The sequence below is a fragment of the Typopeltis vanoorti genome, chromosome 4 (genome assembly GCF_054136105.1).
Source record: "Typopeltis vanoorti isolate ZY-2024b chromosome 4, IOZ_Tvanoo_1.0, whole genome shotgun sequence".
NCBI lineage: Eukaryota > Metazoa > Arthropoda > Arachnida > Uropygi > Thelyphonidae > Typopeltis > Typopeltis vanoorti.
This window is the reverse complement of record NC_143552.1, coordinates 105,829,213-105,843,354: the sequence shown is the minus strand read 5'-3', so window position 1 is coordinate 105,843,354 and position 14,142 is coordinate 105,829,213. Positions and strand designations below refer to the sequence as shown.

The 14,142-nt window shown below is 35.6% G+C and overlaps 1 protein-coding gene and 1 non-coding gene across 2 annotated transcripts in view; both read right to left on the bottom strand.

Moving 5' to 3' along the window:
* Positions 1-13,455, bottom strand: part of LOC150107574 (uncharacterized) — a 60,836-nt gene extending 47,381 nt beyond the window's left edge. The window contains exon 1 of the mRNA XM_090391394.1: positions 13,324-13,455. Within this exon, the coding sequence (XP_090247520.1) occupies positions 13,324-13,392 (69 nt within the window). The 5' untranslated portion in view covers positions 13,393-13,455. The remainder of the gene's footprint in view (positions 1-13,323) is intronic.
* On the bottom strand, positions 5,288-5,361 carry TRNAF-GAA (transfer RNA phenylalanine (anticodon GAA)). The gene has a single exon. It is a non-coding gene; the product is annotated as a tRNA-Phe (tRNA).
* Positions 13,456-14,142: the final 687 nt, after the last annotated feature.

The following is a 14,142-nucleotide window of genomic DNA, read 5'->3' as shown; positions in this document are numbered from 1 at the left end:
TTGGAAACATTAGGTTGAAAAACACGATAATGTTTTATGGATAAACCAAATTATGCAATTTTTCAACTAACACTAAACGTGATGGATACATTTCAATAAGTAGAATACGCAACATCGTATTTCATCAAAATCTGTTTCACGAGTTTGATATTATATTATATTCCTAACGACAATGCCCTTTTCACTCTGGTGACCTAAGTTCGAATCGTGTCTACTACGCGAAAAACCTATCAGGGATTGTCATCTGAATGTGAGTCAACCAGTTTTATACGGAAGTAGGAGGGTTCCCTTTTTTTTTTTTTTTTGGAAACTTGGGTTTTTCATCTAGCAAAACAAACAAGCCGGAAAGAAGAACATGCATTTGATGGCAATCACCAACTGAAAACTTACAAAAGACCATTACAATCACTCTGGTTTAAAAAAAAAAAACGGGTTCAGATCAAATATATGGAAAGCCTATGATTGTTAGTATTCTTATTCTTACAGAAAAGGCCATGGTCTGCACATCTTACTGCTTTTGGAAAGAAGAGTTTAAGAGGATTCATGAATTTACATATAAAAAAAAAGTGATTCACATTTCAAATATAAAACGCTATCTAATTTTCATAGGTATGCGTGATAATATAATTTCATTTGTTTGACATGACTAAGACGGATGTGAGGTATTGCTTCCGTTTGCTCATAGCAACAGTGGTTTCTGCTTGATGTCTACTACATGGCACGTGACAATTTTATTACTAAAAAAGAAATCGAACCGAATATTGCTTAGCTCGGTAATAAGAAGCTGCTTTCTTCCGTGTTAAATGCTTTCCAGTTCAAATTGAGTCACGAATGTGCAGATCGCACTTAAATTTAAGAACGTAATATACTATTTTAGCGATGTAGAAGTGTAGCCAGCATAATCCCTGTTAAAATTTAAATGTTTTTAGAATTGTTGTGGCTTCTTTAACTGCGAGGGAAAGTAATATGGACTTACTGAACGTAAAAAACGCGAGGGAGATGGACGCCTCTCTCTCTCTCTCTCTCTCTCTCTCTCTTTCTCTCACTCACTTACTCACGCTCTCTCATATATAATTTTTGAAATTATATATGACAGAGCATAATATATGAGCATAATATATGAAATTATATATATATTTCTGAAAGCAAATGCGGTCATAAATTCCTCTGGTCGTCGGCATAAAAATACGTTCATTCCAGATATTTAAGCATCACGGCTATAATTGGAATACGAGAACATTTATATAGAGTTATTTATTTTTTTATTTATTTATTTTCTGATTTGAGCTGCTTCAGTAACAATATAGTCTAACAAGAAACACGACTACTGTAAATGATTATGGAATACGATTATTATAACATTTCCAAGTATGCGTGCCTGGATGAGAAATATGTTACATTACTTTTAAATAATGAAAGAGATTAATTATAAAAAAAAGTGATTCACACAGATTTTCTCTATTTACTTCAACCTTTTTTCCTAATGAAATAAACATTCCTTTCGAGGCCTCAAGTAACAAATATACAATGCATGGCCAGATTATTAGGTGCTTTATACCTGAAATCTGTCGTTTCCTCAGAGACAATATTACATGCCTGTTTCGGATGTACACTCATGATTCAAAGCATTACGGCCACCTACCTGGAAGTATATTGGACCTCCTTGGACAGAGATAATTGCTTACACCTATATTGGCATTCACTTTATCAGACTACGGAAGGAAGAGGTATTCTGAGGTATTCTCGACCAACTAAACAGAATATTGTTCCGGAGGTGAGCGAGGCACTAACGTCGACCGGCGAATGCATTCCACGTGATCCCATAAATGATCGATGGAATTTAAATCAGGAACATTGGACGGATAGGAGAGCACATGGAATGTCTGTATCTCTTCGAACCATTCTTGCACAATACGAGCCTCGTGAAAGAGTCTAGATCCCTCAGGCCACATTGTCACCATAAGGGGCAATGTCCAAAATCAATCTCCAGGTAAGAGTTAGCAGTCAGCGTGTGTTTATTGGGGATGAGAGCGGAACTACCCAGTGATTCCCACGAGAACAATATTTATACCAGGATAATGCCACTACCGGCCCATTATTTCGACCAACAGACTACACGAAGTCCGATTCCAGTTGTGTCATGCTGAGGACAGGACTAAGGCCAAGCAGTCGTAAATTGAATCAACAAACCTATCTTCTCAAAAAGATTGGTGCTATAGGTCTTCCTTAGCGCATGTTAGGGCTCTTGATATTGTCGAAGTTACTTCTGAATTCCACAGTATACTTGAGTATCACTGCTGGCACTTGCATGGTTTAATGTTTACAGTTTATTCATCTACTAATGGCTACTTCTAGGAGCACGAATCTGATTAGAAAAATTCAGTTGCCTTCTTAATCGCAATATCTCGACTTAACTAAGCCTTTGTGGGATGAGTCGGAACTAGTTATTCGTATCAGGAATCTGTTACAGCACAATCAGATGCCATTGTCAGTATATGGAAACATTCCTGTAGCAGTTTTACACTGCCGTGAGAAATCCATGGGCCGATGTAAGCTGTGGGATCTAAAAGACGGGTGGGCTTCCTGAAATTAAGTAGTGTTAATAAACTAACTATTCGGCTAGCGTAGTGCCATTCATTGTTCGGTAATGGCCCATAACCGGAGATTGAGAAATAATATTAATGGAGAGTGGTAAACAGTTTAACACTTTCATTGCCAAGCTGCAAATTGGAATTTCGTGTGGTGGCCAAATTTTTTTTATTTTTTTATTTAGTTAACGACGTCCACATTATTCTTCAAGAAATCCATCTTTTCAGCCAATGATATATTTTTATCTGGTTTTATTACATTACACATTTAAAAAATACTAAAATAACACCTTCCACTTAAACAATCTTTGGGTTTATTTTTTTTAAAAGTTGGATAATGATGCATTAAATGGCGACCAAGGAAATCTTTGGAAGTCTCGTTGTCACATATTCTTTATTAAAGTGACTTGGCTTTAATAATTACAAAATCGCTGTGAGGTCTGTGTAGCCCTGTGGAAGAGACGTTTGCATCCATAGTGCTAGGCTGCCGAAGAAAGCCGTTCTGAGTTCGAATACAATCGCCGATTAGAGGAACGTTTTCTATCCCTTTCTTCGACGGGTTCCCGAGTTAGTCGATCTCGGTCATACGCACGTCTTTTTTTTTTCTCCCGAAACTCGGATTTTTCGTCCACTAAACTGAAGAAAATTGATCGTAAAATACCCTGCGGCAGGGTTAGGGACCACGATGATGAGAGGCAGACAATTGTTTGCCTCTCGTCACCGGATGCCGTTTATAATTAGAGATAGTCTTCTACCGCCTATCTCGGATTGGCTACCGGTGAAAAAATTAACTTCCTCCTCATTCTCCAAAAGTTAGAGGGTGCTGAAATATCTCCCTGCAGGGAATAAAAGACATTAGCAAATTTATTTTATTTTTATCGTCTATTTGTTTTTCTAATGAATTTGGCAAAAAAGCTTAATAGGTAAACACACAAATTTATTTATGATGGCTGGTATTTTATAAGTTAAACAAGACATTATTTTAGTAAAGTTAGGGCATTGTTCCACGGAATCTATCAGCAAAATTATTCTAGAGACATTTATTTATTTTTTAAATTATTTTACTAGTTTATGATGAATTGATTAAATAGTGTTCATTTGTTTAACGTTAAGTCCACATTTTTTCATTTAATTTATATCATTAATAGTGATATATTGTAGCATATTGCTACAAAACAATGTAGCAAGGAAATGTATTTCGAGTAGAATAAAAAAAAATAATTTTTACAAAATATTCTGTACTCTGAAAATGGTATGTTTTCTATAGAGTTCTATAGAGTTATAAAAAGCTACAAAACTTTAAAAGTTTGGTTTTTCAAATATATTTCTTTCGACACTGGTGAGCACAAAATTTCAAAGAACTTAACTCAAGAAATGCTTCAAGAAAAAATTGTGATAGTGTAATGCGAGAAGATGTTACCACAGAGAACACAGGGGAATATTGCCGAGTAATGGATGGCATAGATGTAAGAGATATTTTGTACGGAAATGTCTTGTTGGTTTTCTTTAAGTTCTCGAGTTTATCATCTAGGGAAGTAAACACTCTCCTTGTAGTGTCATCACATTTCACTTTTATTTCACTCCAGATTGAGAAATCACAACTGACTGATGAGAGGATGAAAATAGATTGAAAGTTAGATGACTATCGTAAACATGAAGCAAGAGTTAAAACAAGCACAATAAATATTTTATGGAAACCACGATTACCTGAACAGAGTGTGTGTGTGCAGTCTTAATTATGTCAGTAGGATTTAGAGTTTTCTTGAAGTTGCACTTTCACTCAAGGTTAAGTAAGCCATGCAGCAATAGAAATATTCTAGAGCGTTACAATAAAAGCCGTCTCGAGATTAGAAGGATGTCGGAGAAAGAAATCATTTATAGCTTATAAGAAAGTTAAACCTCTTATTGAAGGTTGATACTTAATTCCGTAGATTCTTGTCTCATTGCTTGGACTATTCCGAAAGAAAATTTCTATAGTTAAGTCCGTATCGACGAGGCCTTTGATGAAATGCGTTCGAATCCAGTCTAGGAAGCTTTATCGAGAATTTTCAACTAAAGATGAGTTAGTTTGTGACGTGAGGGGGAGGGGGGTGGTGCTTCCCAGAAACGTTTAATTTTTTTTTTTTTTACCTGCAAAAAAATCGTGAATTTTTGGGCTAGATAAACGACAACAAAAAAAGTTTATTAAACTTCTATGTAGTACAGACTTCTTTGTTTCAGTAATGCCGTCTATTGGCATTTCTTTTATTTTTTATTTTTTATTCTCTCGATTCAGTTTTACTTCTCTTCTATTAACAGCTACACATACTGTCCACTGATTTAGAAACTTTACATAAATGTAAACACAAATCGAGGTTCGGTTCTGGAGGTAGTGTCATGGTGTGGGACGTGTTTTGTTGATACGGAATGGGTTTCCTGATATAATTATTATTATTTGTCGCATTATCAGAGAGTCCAAAGACTAATCGAGGGAGGGCACCGACTACACAACTTTGTCTCCACCAAATACAACCAACCGCAACTAACATCATCATCTACACCAACGCCATCTACCACCACCCATCACTAGTATTTTCAATAACAATTACAAACATCCATGCCTACGGCGGGATTCGAACCCGCAGCCTTTTGCCTGGACAGCGGATACGCTAACCACTCAGCCAACCAAAACAGTAAAATAAATGCATCGTATTCAGAACTGCCGAAACCCTGGATCGAACCAGGGACCTTTAGAATCTTCAGTCAAAGGCTCTCCCAACTGAGCTATTTCGGCTCTATATATTGCTGGAAGGTCGGGTGTTCTCCAAGGAATATCTGAACATTGTTGCCGATCAAGTCTGTCCTGGAATGTTGACTCTTTATCTAGCAGGTGACGGTTGTTTCATGGACGACAATGCTACTGTCCATCGCGCAAGAATTGTTCAGCAGAGGTGCAGAGAGCATGACAGCAACTTCCACTATCTTCCTTGACCATCATAAAGCCAGGATCTGGATCCTATCGAGACTGTATGGAACATGCTAGAAAAACAGATGCGGGAACAAAGTCCTCTTCCGTCAAATTTGAAACACTTTTTACCACAGAATGGCTATATCCATATGGAGAAAATCAAATAAATAAAATAAAATGACCTCTCTTATCCACAAAGTCCACCAAAGTCCATTTAACTTGTCCCGTTGTCTTTAGAAAAATGTGTGAAATATTTATTAAAATTTTTGTTAGCGCCATTTGGCTGTTGGTTTGCCTGTCCGTCAGCAGCAATTATGAAGGTTTCGGTAAGTGTTACTGAAATTCTGTATTTTGTATCCGGGGTAAAATTTATCGAATCATTCAATTTAGATTTAATCATGTCATTTTAATTGCAAGACGAAATCGCGTTACAAATCATAGTAAATGAAACGTATGGAGTGCCCTAATCAAACGCTGCAAAAAAAGCTATAAGTTGAGATGCTATTATAGTAAATGGTACATCAGAAGAATACTGTTGTAAAATTCATAATCTTTCATGATTCTTTCAATTCTTTTACATACCCGTTTTGCACACACTCTGTGCTTGTACAGTAATCTAGTTTGTTCATCAATATACTCATACAAAATGATTCTAAATTATTGTCAGTGTTTCTGTGGCCTATAATTTTCAAACCGGAAACAACAAAAGAAAACTGCTTACAGAATATGAAAGTGCAACTCAAAAAGTTTTATTTGACAACGCTGTACTCGTCACATTGATGTCTAGAAAATAATAGCACATCATACTTCTAAATAGTGACTGTTTAAGAAAAAGCAATGTGCGTGGTATGGTTTTTTGAAACAAATTCTGTTATTACAAGGCAGAGTCATTACAGAACTCAGAATGAAACCATCCACCTTCAGATAATGCTATCCGATGTTAGTTAAAGCAATTTCAAGAGACAGGTAGTGTTCAGCACCAAAAAAGAAGCGGGAAGACCGCTTCTTAGGAAGATGTTGATACAATCCAGAAAGTATTTTACCAAAGCCCACAAAAATCAACTAGACGAGCCTCTTTGCAGTTAGGTATAACGCAAATGACTGTTTGGAGGTTTGTTCATAACCACTTTCAACTCCTTGCTTGCAAACTGCAGATTGTGCAGGCTTTACAACCGGAAGATAAACCCTGCCGTTTCCAATTTGCCCAAGACATTTTGTCAAAAGTCGAAGCTGATGAAAATTACCTTCGGAGATGGATATTAATAATGAAGCAACGTTTTGCTTATCAGGGAGGTTAAATCGTCATAACTGCAGAATATGTAGAATCAGAAAACCCTCATGCCATTCGAGTATTCGAAACAGATAGTCCAAAGATGAATTTGTCATGTTCGGAAGTTGAAGTTTTGGGGCCGTTTTTCTTCGCGTAAAAAACAGTGACAGCAGTGAACTATATGGACATGCTACAGCTGTATCTGTTACCCCAGTTGGAGGATGTGGTGTTCCAGCAAATTGGAGCATCTCCACGTTGGGCTCTTATTGTCCAAGAATTTCTTGACATGCATTTTCCTGGGTGCTGGGTTGGGCATGGTGGACCGATTCTGCGGCCTTCGCATGTTAATACGTATAAACATGCAAAATACGTTAATACCTGGAATATCCAGTTATATATTTTTCAACTCGTAGAATGCATACAACCACACTCGAACTTATTAGTTTTGGATGTCTTTCACGAAATGCAACTTAATAAATAAAGTATTGGCCTGTCAAGACTTGAAACTGAAAAACCATATCTGATTATATGAAAATCACTATGCAGTATAATTACAAATCTCTAGTATTTTAAGAATATTGTTATTATTCGTTAACCACGAGACATTAATTGATTTTTGTATCATTCTTTTGTTTGTTTTCTTAAGTATTAAGGCGGAAGCAGCGAAGACCGGTGTATTATGACTGTTGATTCCCTGTATTCTTCAAGCCAGTTTCTGTTTTGGAGAAAGAAAGATCTAAATTTCAGGAGGAAAATCTCTGACTAACTGACCTGAAGAATATAATCAACGCATAGACATACCAAACAGTGCAGATGGGATTATCCGCTCTTAAACAGTAAACAGGTTTATTAGAAGCGGGGCTACTTGGTCTTGACAGGCCATTGAGTATAATGCGAAGGAAAATATGGGATTGAATTATTGGCTAACTCACCTTAAATTTAAAAGCTTTTCTAAAGGTTCTTTGCATTCCAGACAGGATTCTAACCTACATTTTTTTTCAACTAAAGGGCATTATCGACATCGGCTGATCTACGGAGGGCTCACCTTAGTGATCAGTTTGTCTGAAAATTTGACAAGAAAGGAATAGTTGCTTTTCCCTACAAATAAATCGATAGTCAGAGGTACAGAGCAGCAGAATAGAGCAAATATATTCTTTAAGAGCAGCAAATTCAGGAGCACGGCATATAGTCAAATAAATAAATTAATGAAATGTAAGTATTAATGGTTATTAATGAATTGTTTTGGGAAAAAAATCTCAAATAAAAATTTAATTTAATACGAAGCGATATTCTTCGGTCAGAGGGGACACATAAATTAGCATTTTCTCCAGACGCAAAAATACCTAATTAAGGGCCCGATAAAAGTCAAAAGCACTTTTCTATTGCGAACTGCACATCTATCGTCGTTTCTGCTTCTGAATTGGGATAAAAGTTTCTAATCACTCTTCGAAAAGAGGATTTGTGGTCGAGCTTGTTATATCTTAACGTTATTTTCATATTTTTCTAGTATCAACCTAATATATTTGTTTACTTGTAATGTTTCCGACTTCTGTCGATTCTTTTAAATAGAAAGGTTGGGCTGTGTGGAATTAGAGTGGATCGAGGTAACTAAGCCTATTAAGTCAGTGTATTACTAGTTTAAAAGTGAGCGTGTGTTTTTCTGGCCGGTTACTCTGTTTTGCGGAATTAAAATATGGGCTTCCTTTTTTCTGGTTTTTTATTACCGAGAAAAACTAAAAGTAAAAATCTGCTGTTTTAATATGAGATTGTAACCTTCAGCTGAAAAGAAGTTGTAACGGTTTTTCGCGTCGCACATGAGATGCGAACCTTTATGATCGAAGTGCAATGTTGCGATATCCTTGCGAATGTGCCATGTTTCAACTAGCAGTTATACTTTTCTTTTCCTTTTTTTGGATAAAATTAGTAACATGGTCTAGATAAATACTATTATCATAAGAATAGCATAAGATTGTTTCAGTAAAACGTATTTAAGATATAGAATTATCAGAGTTCGCAACACCGGTAAAGATGAACCTGCCAGCTTAAATTGTGTAAATTTTGGCGTTAAAACAATTGATTGTTCAACTAGAGACCAAATATGGAACTTTTTTTTCACTTCAGGCCTCCAATAAAGCGTGTGGGTCTCACACTGGACGACAAAAACATCCTTCCGGATACATGGGAAGATTAAAATATAGCGAGATTTCCTTTTTCTAGTGTCCTAAACGAACTAAACTTATCGAGGCTTATTTCACCTTTCGGTTTAATAATGTTGAATTACAGCACTTAGTGTTCAATAATATTCAACTGTGGCTTTCACCATCAGATGGGACAGGATATCGTGAATGTCTCGATGGCCTTTTACAACAGAGTAGCTCAGTTATTTTAATCAATCTAATTATGATATTATATAGTCGAAGGAGAGATAATGCATCACAGTAATCCTGTGTCTGTTAATGTGTGACTGCTCCGGCCAATTTGTTTGTTCTGCAGGAGAGAAAAAAAACGATTTTATGGGAAGAATAGACTTTGTCATATAAAACGAATGTACTCAACTTCAGTGGGAAAGTCCTCATAGATGATCTTTATCCTTAGTGGGATTGGGAACCCCCAATGTTCCAACCATCTGACTGCGCTAGGTGTGTTTGATATCTATGATGTATAAACTTGCGTCTTTACGTCAATATATCCTTAAGGTGCATTTTTTACTCTATACAACTACCTTGCATTCATTGTTAACATACGGCAGATGTTCTAGTTTGCCATGATTACTGTAGAAAAAGCGAGAGAGAGAGAGTGTGTGTGCTTTGCACTTCCTTACCTCAATCCAATCTCGAGCTTTTCGCAACATTTGTCTTTCGACTGAAAAAGACCTCTATGTTAGAATTCGAATCCCATCTAGAATACGAAGAATTTTCGCGCGGGCTTTTAGTTGCATATGCCAGCAGATTCTCCAGCAGGTTGGCCAGGTTCTTCCTTCCGAAGACGAGTTTTTCATTTCTCAAGAGACAAACCGGCCGGTGAACATAGGCAGTTTACAGATATCATAGAATCGTGGGGCTCAAGTCGGACTCTTACCACGCACTACTTTGCGATTGGCAAGTGTCGCATCCATTGTCCTCTACCATGCTGGCACTCGTGACGTGATTCAGGGAATCATAACCTCTGCCTTTTGTGTTTTTCTAAATACTTTTGACCGACCATGCTGTTGTATCCACGAAAGAGTTACGAAGTATTTCCAATTCCAGTTTTTATAAAAAAAATAAATAAATAAATTAACCAGCTCAGTCAATATCAATGGTGCCCGTTAATGGGAAAAACCTTAGTTCGAATCCCATGTCGGATGCGAAAAACGTTTTATAATATTTTTATCGTATGAAGATAAGTTAGCCAACCTTATAAGAAGCGGAGGTTCCCCTCTCCCCTCCCCTCCCCTCCCGGAAACTCGGGTTTTTCATCCCTCAAAACACGCAAAGCGTCCAGAATACTTGCAATTCACAGACATAAATACGTTGGCTTCGTAACCGTAGCTACTTTGGTCGTAATTCCAAATAACAACAACAAAAAAAGAACTGTTATACAAACTATATTAATATCATTAATGGAAAGTCGTTCGTTTAATTCTAGGTTTGATGAGTATTTTCATATTAACTGTGAAAGAGAATTTCTGAAAGTTTTTTTTTTTTATTGTATAAAGTTTCTTCCAACTTCTTTCAACTAATCTTCTGTGAGAAGTCTTCTTTCCGATTCTTCACGGAATATTAATTATCTTTTTTATTCTGCGAAAAAACTAAGTAATGGGAATAAACAGAGATCAATGATTTTGAGTTGCTTTTCGATATGCAATTTGGCTTAACAAGCCTCGTATTAAGCAGGATGTCAAAAAAATAATAATAAATAAAATAAAATAAATATATATATTAAATGTTTTGTATTTTGTGCATATTAAGGCGTACTATATTTTTTGAGCGGAATCTCTGAAAGTGGTTTTTGTGTTTATTGCGCTGATAATCTTTTCGACGAAGATTAACTATAAAAAGATGATCGTTTTTAAATGTGATTATAAATATTAATGTAATTCCTCGAAATATTTTCTTCTTTAGTATGCAGTAAAATAACTAAGAATAGAATGGTACTACAGGATTAGAAAGCACTATGATCTCGTATACTTTAATTCCATGTAAAAACAGAAATTACAATATTTTTCTCTGTTTATTTTTTTTAGTGAGACAAAAACAACAGTCAATTTGAATTGATCTTTAATAGATAATTTAGCTTAAGAATCCATTAGGCTTAACGTTAATTAGGAGGCTAAGAAAAGGTAAGAAATGTTATCCTATCCTATGGTCACTCGGATCATACCTTTACTTTCTGAAACCAGCAAATGATGCGTCAAGATTATATTTGGAAGACAAGAATGATTGATCGAGTGGTGGTCAGATAATGATTGACTGCGTGAGGATTCCACACCAACTCGCACCGAAATCAATCAATTCCAATGTTTTCTATCGTCATACGAAGCCATGTCTTGTTTTTTCTGTTTTTATGATTGTAGTTTGACAGGTGTAATGTCATTCGTTCCGTAATGGTTGTTCTCAATTACAGAACATCGCCGTAGATTTGTCGGAATGGTCTTCTGTGCAAAGATAATCTCAGCGCAAAGTTGCTAAAAGCAATTACAGGACAGCTCTTAGATCATTCCTTTACTTTACAAGGAAGATCTGTTTCGTGTATGAAGAGATAAACAATGGGTATAAAGATTTATTAAAACATTTGTTTACTTTTTTTCGTATAATTAGTGGGAATTATTCAGACGTTAAACAGGTATTATTTAGGATATTTTTCCTTTGCTAAGTCTCTTGTAGGTTGGTAGGAATATAATATCATCACTCGTGAAACAGATTTTGATGAAATACGATGTTGCGTATTCTACTTATTGAAATGTATCCATCGCCTTTAGTGTTAGTTGAAAAGTTTCATAATTTGGAAATAACATTTATATTTATCGTTATATAATTCTGAGAAAGGTTGATAAACTAAACACGTAGTATTGCAATGGATCCTTAAGGATAAAAATTCGAAACTCTGCCCGAGAGAGAGAGAGAGAGAGAGAGAGACTAAACGTATTCTTCTTTTAATATCACTTCAGGACTTTGGAAGTTCCCCACTGGATAGAAAGCAGGGTGAAAGTCTCATACTGGGCAATGGAAATCATCTACCGCCAAAATACATTTAAACTACAGTATGAGGGATTGTAATTCGCAGTTTTTTTTAGTTGCAAAGTGATTGTTTACATCGCTTACCAACGAAGAGTAAACATATTTCCTTACTAGTTTATTCGTCGAGCAACAGTTAGGTAACATTGTTCTTAAAGGCATTTTGGTCTATCATGCAGATTTTGTTGCAAATAACTTTAAAAGAAAATAAATCGTGCGTTTTTTCTTGGTTGCGAAGCAAGATCACTGTCTTATTAGTGGTATTTGTTCTTCTGCTTCCTTTTCCTTCTCATCCTCCCATCTGAAAGCGCAGAGCTTGACTGATATTCAGTTAACAATTCAACAGACTATAGCCGTCGATATAGATCCTCAAAGATTCAATTTTTCTGCTTCCAATAGAATAACTTGCAGTAGAAGTTCTGGATATAATATAGCTACAGATTTTTTTTTCAGCATTCTAAATGCTCTTTTCACTTTACTACAACATGCATTTTATTTTCTGGATAACTATTCATTCAGACAAGCTAATTTGTGAGAATGGAGGGATGGGTTTTTTTCCTTTTTAGGAAGATAGATCTTAATTTTCGCAATCAAAAAATCTCATAACTATAGCACTTTTAAAAATGAACCATAACTCCTCTTTATCCATTCCATCTGTTTCTGTATTTTGAAACAAAATCTCTTATTATTCAACTTAAATGTTAATGAATGTTTTTTTCTCCTTTTTCCACTCACTAGGGAAAAAAAATGAATTTGTTTCGAAAAAGCTGATTAAGTTTATATTTGTACCATCTGGAAGCAATCAAGATAGCTCTCCAGTTTATCTCTACTTTCCATTAGAGGTAATCGATTATCTCAAGAGTTCTTTATCACCAATGAATAGTAAATTCATGAAATATTTCTGTTACACCAATCAGCAAACATGTCACTCAAAAACGTACACAATCCGAATATTCATGAATATTTCTCTGTTATCCGATGATTACCGAATCTGTAAATTCCTCAGATATTGTAACGAAGTAATGAACAAAATGTTTAGAATAATGAAGGACCGAATTCTCTCTTTCGTATAAAATAAGTTTTGTTTTCTCATAATAAACACTTATTTTATTTTACTTTTAAAATCGAACGCGAGTTTTGACCTACATTTTAAGTGTGAACTAAAAGCTTTAACACGACGCAACTTCCGATACCCAAGTGTTTTGATTTATATTAGTTAACGACGTCAGTGTAATTAAAATAGCAAATAACGGTGTCAAATTTAAAAGAGATAAAAGTAAATAACTTAAAGCTGTATCATACCTCAGAAGTCACAGTGATCCATGCAGCCGAGACTAGAAGTAACCAGTAGAAACAAGTGACAGAAGCCATCTCGGAAGAAGTGAATGTAGAAATCACTGTTCTTGTCTCCTTCTTGGTATGGGATAAACGAACGCCGACAGAACGACTGGACCATCGTTTTCATCTACAACTTTTATACTTCATTGTAGCTCTCCACTCTTAGTAGCGACATACGCACGGAGTACCTTCAGCCAATCAGAGAGCAGCGGATGATGAACAGGCGTTTTAGGAAGAGTAGTTATTAGAGAGTGGGCGATATGTCACGGGATGGCGCTGATAACTTGTTGAGAGTGCCAACAAGGTTACGAAGGATAAAAATACTAGAACGAAGTGAATGTTAAATAGTTATGAGAATGTTGTTTGCTTCTTACATTATCTTAATTGGATGACTGATTTAGATTGAAGCATTCCTTTGGGCAAAATTACGGAGATTCTAAATCTAAATATAACTTTTGATTGTTTCGTATATTTTTTATATTAATTCTCGAGATTTTCGCACTGGGATGGTTTTTAATTTCGATTGACTAGCTTTTCTTATTCAAATGAGGATGAATACAGACGTTCTGGATAATTATAGTAGTGATGTGATCTGGCAAACAGCATATGAAAACGTGCTCTGGTGTGACGTAATAGTTTTAAATGGAAATGTGGGGCGCTGTTGAAATTTACAATAAAAAGAAAAAAAAAGTCTTTGATAATTAATAACTGATCCCAAAAAATGAACAGTGGAAATGTTCATACTTACATATTGAGGACGATAATAAATAGATGGATAAATAC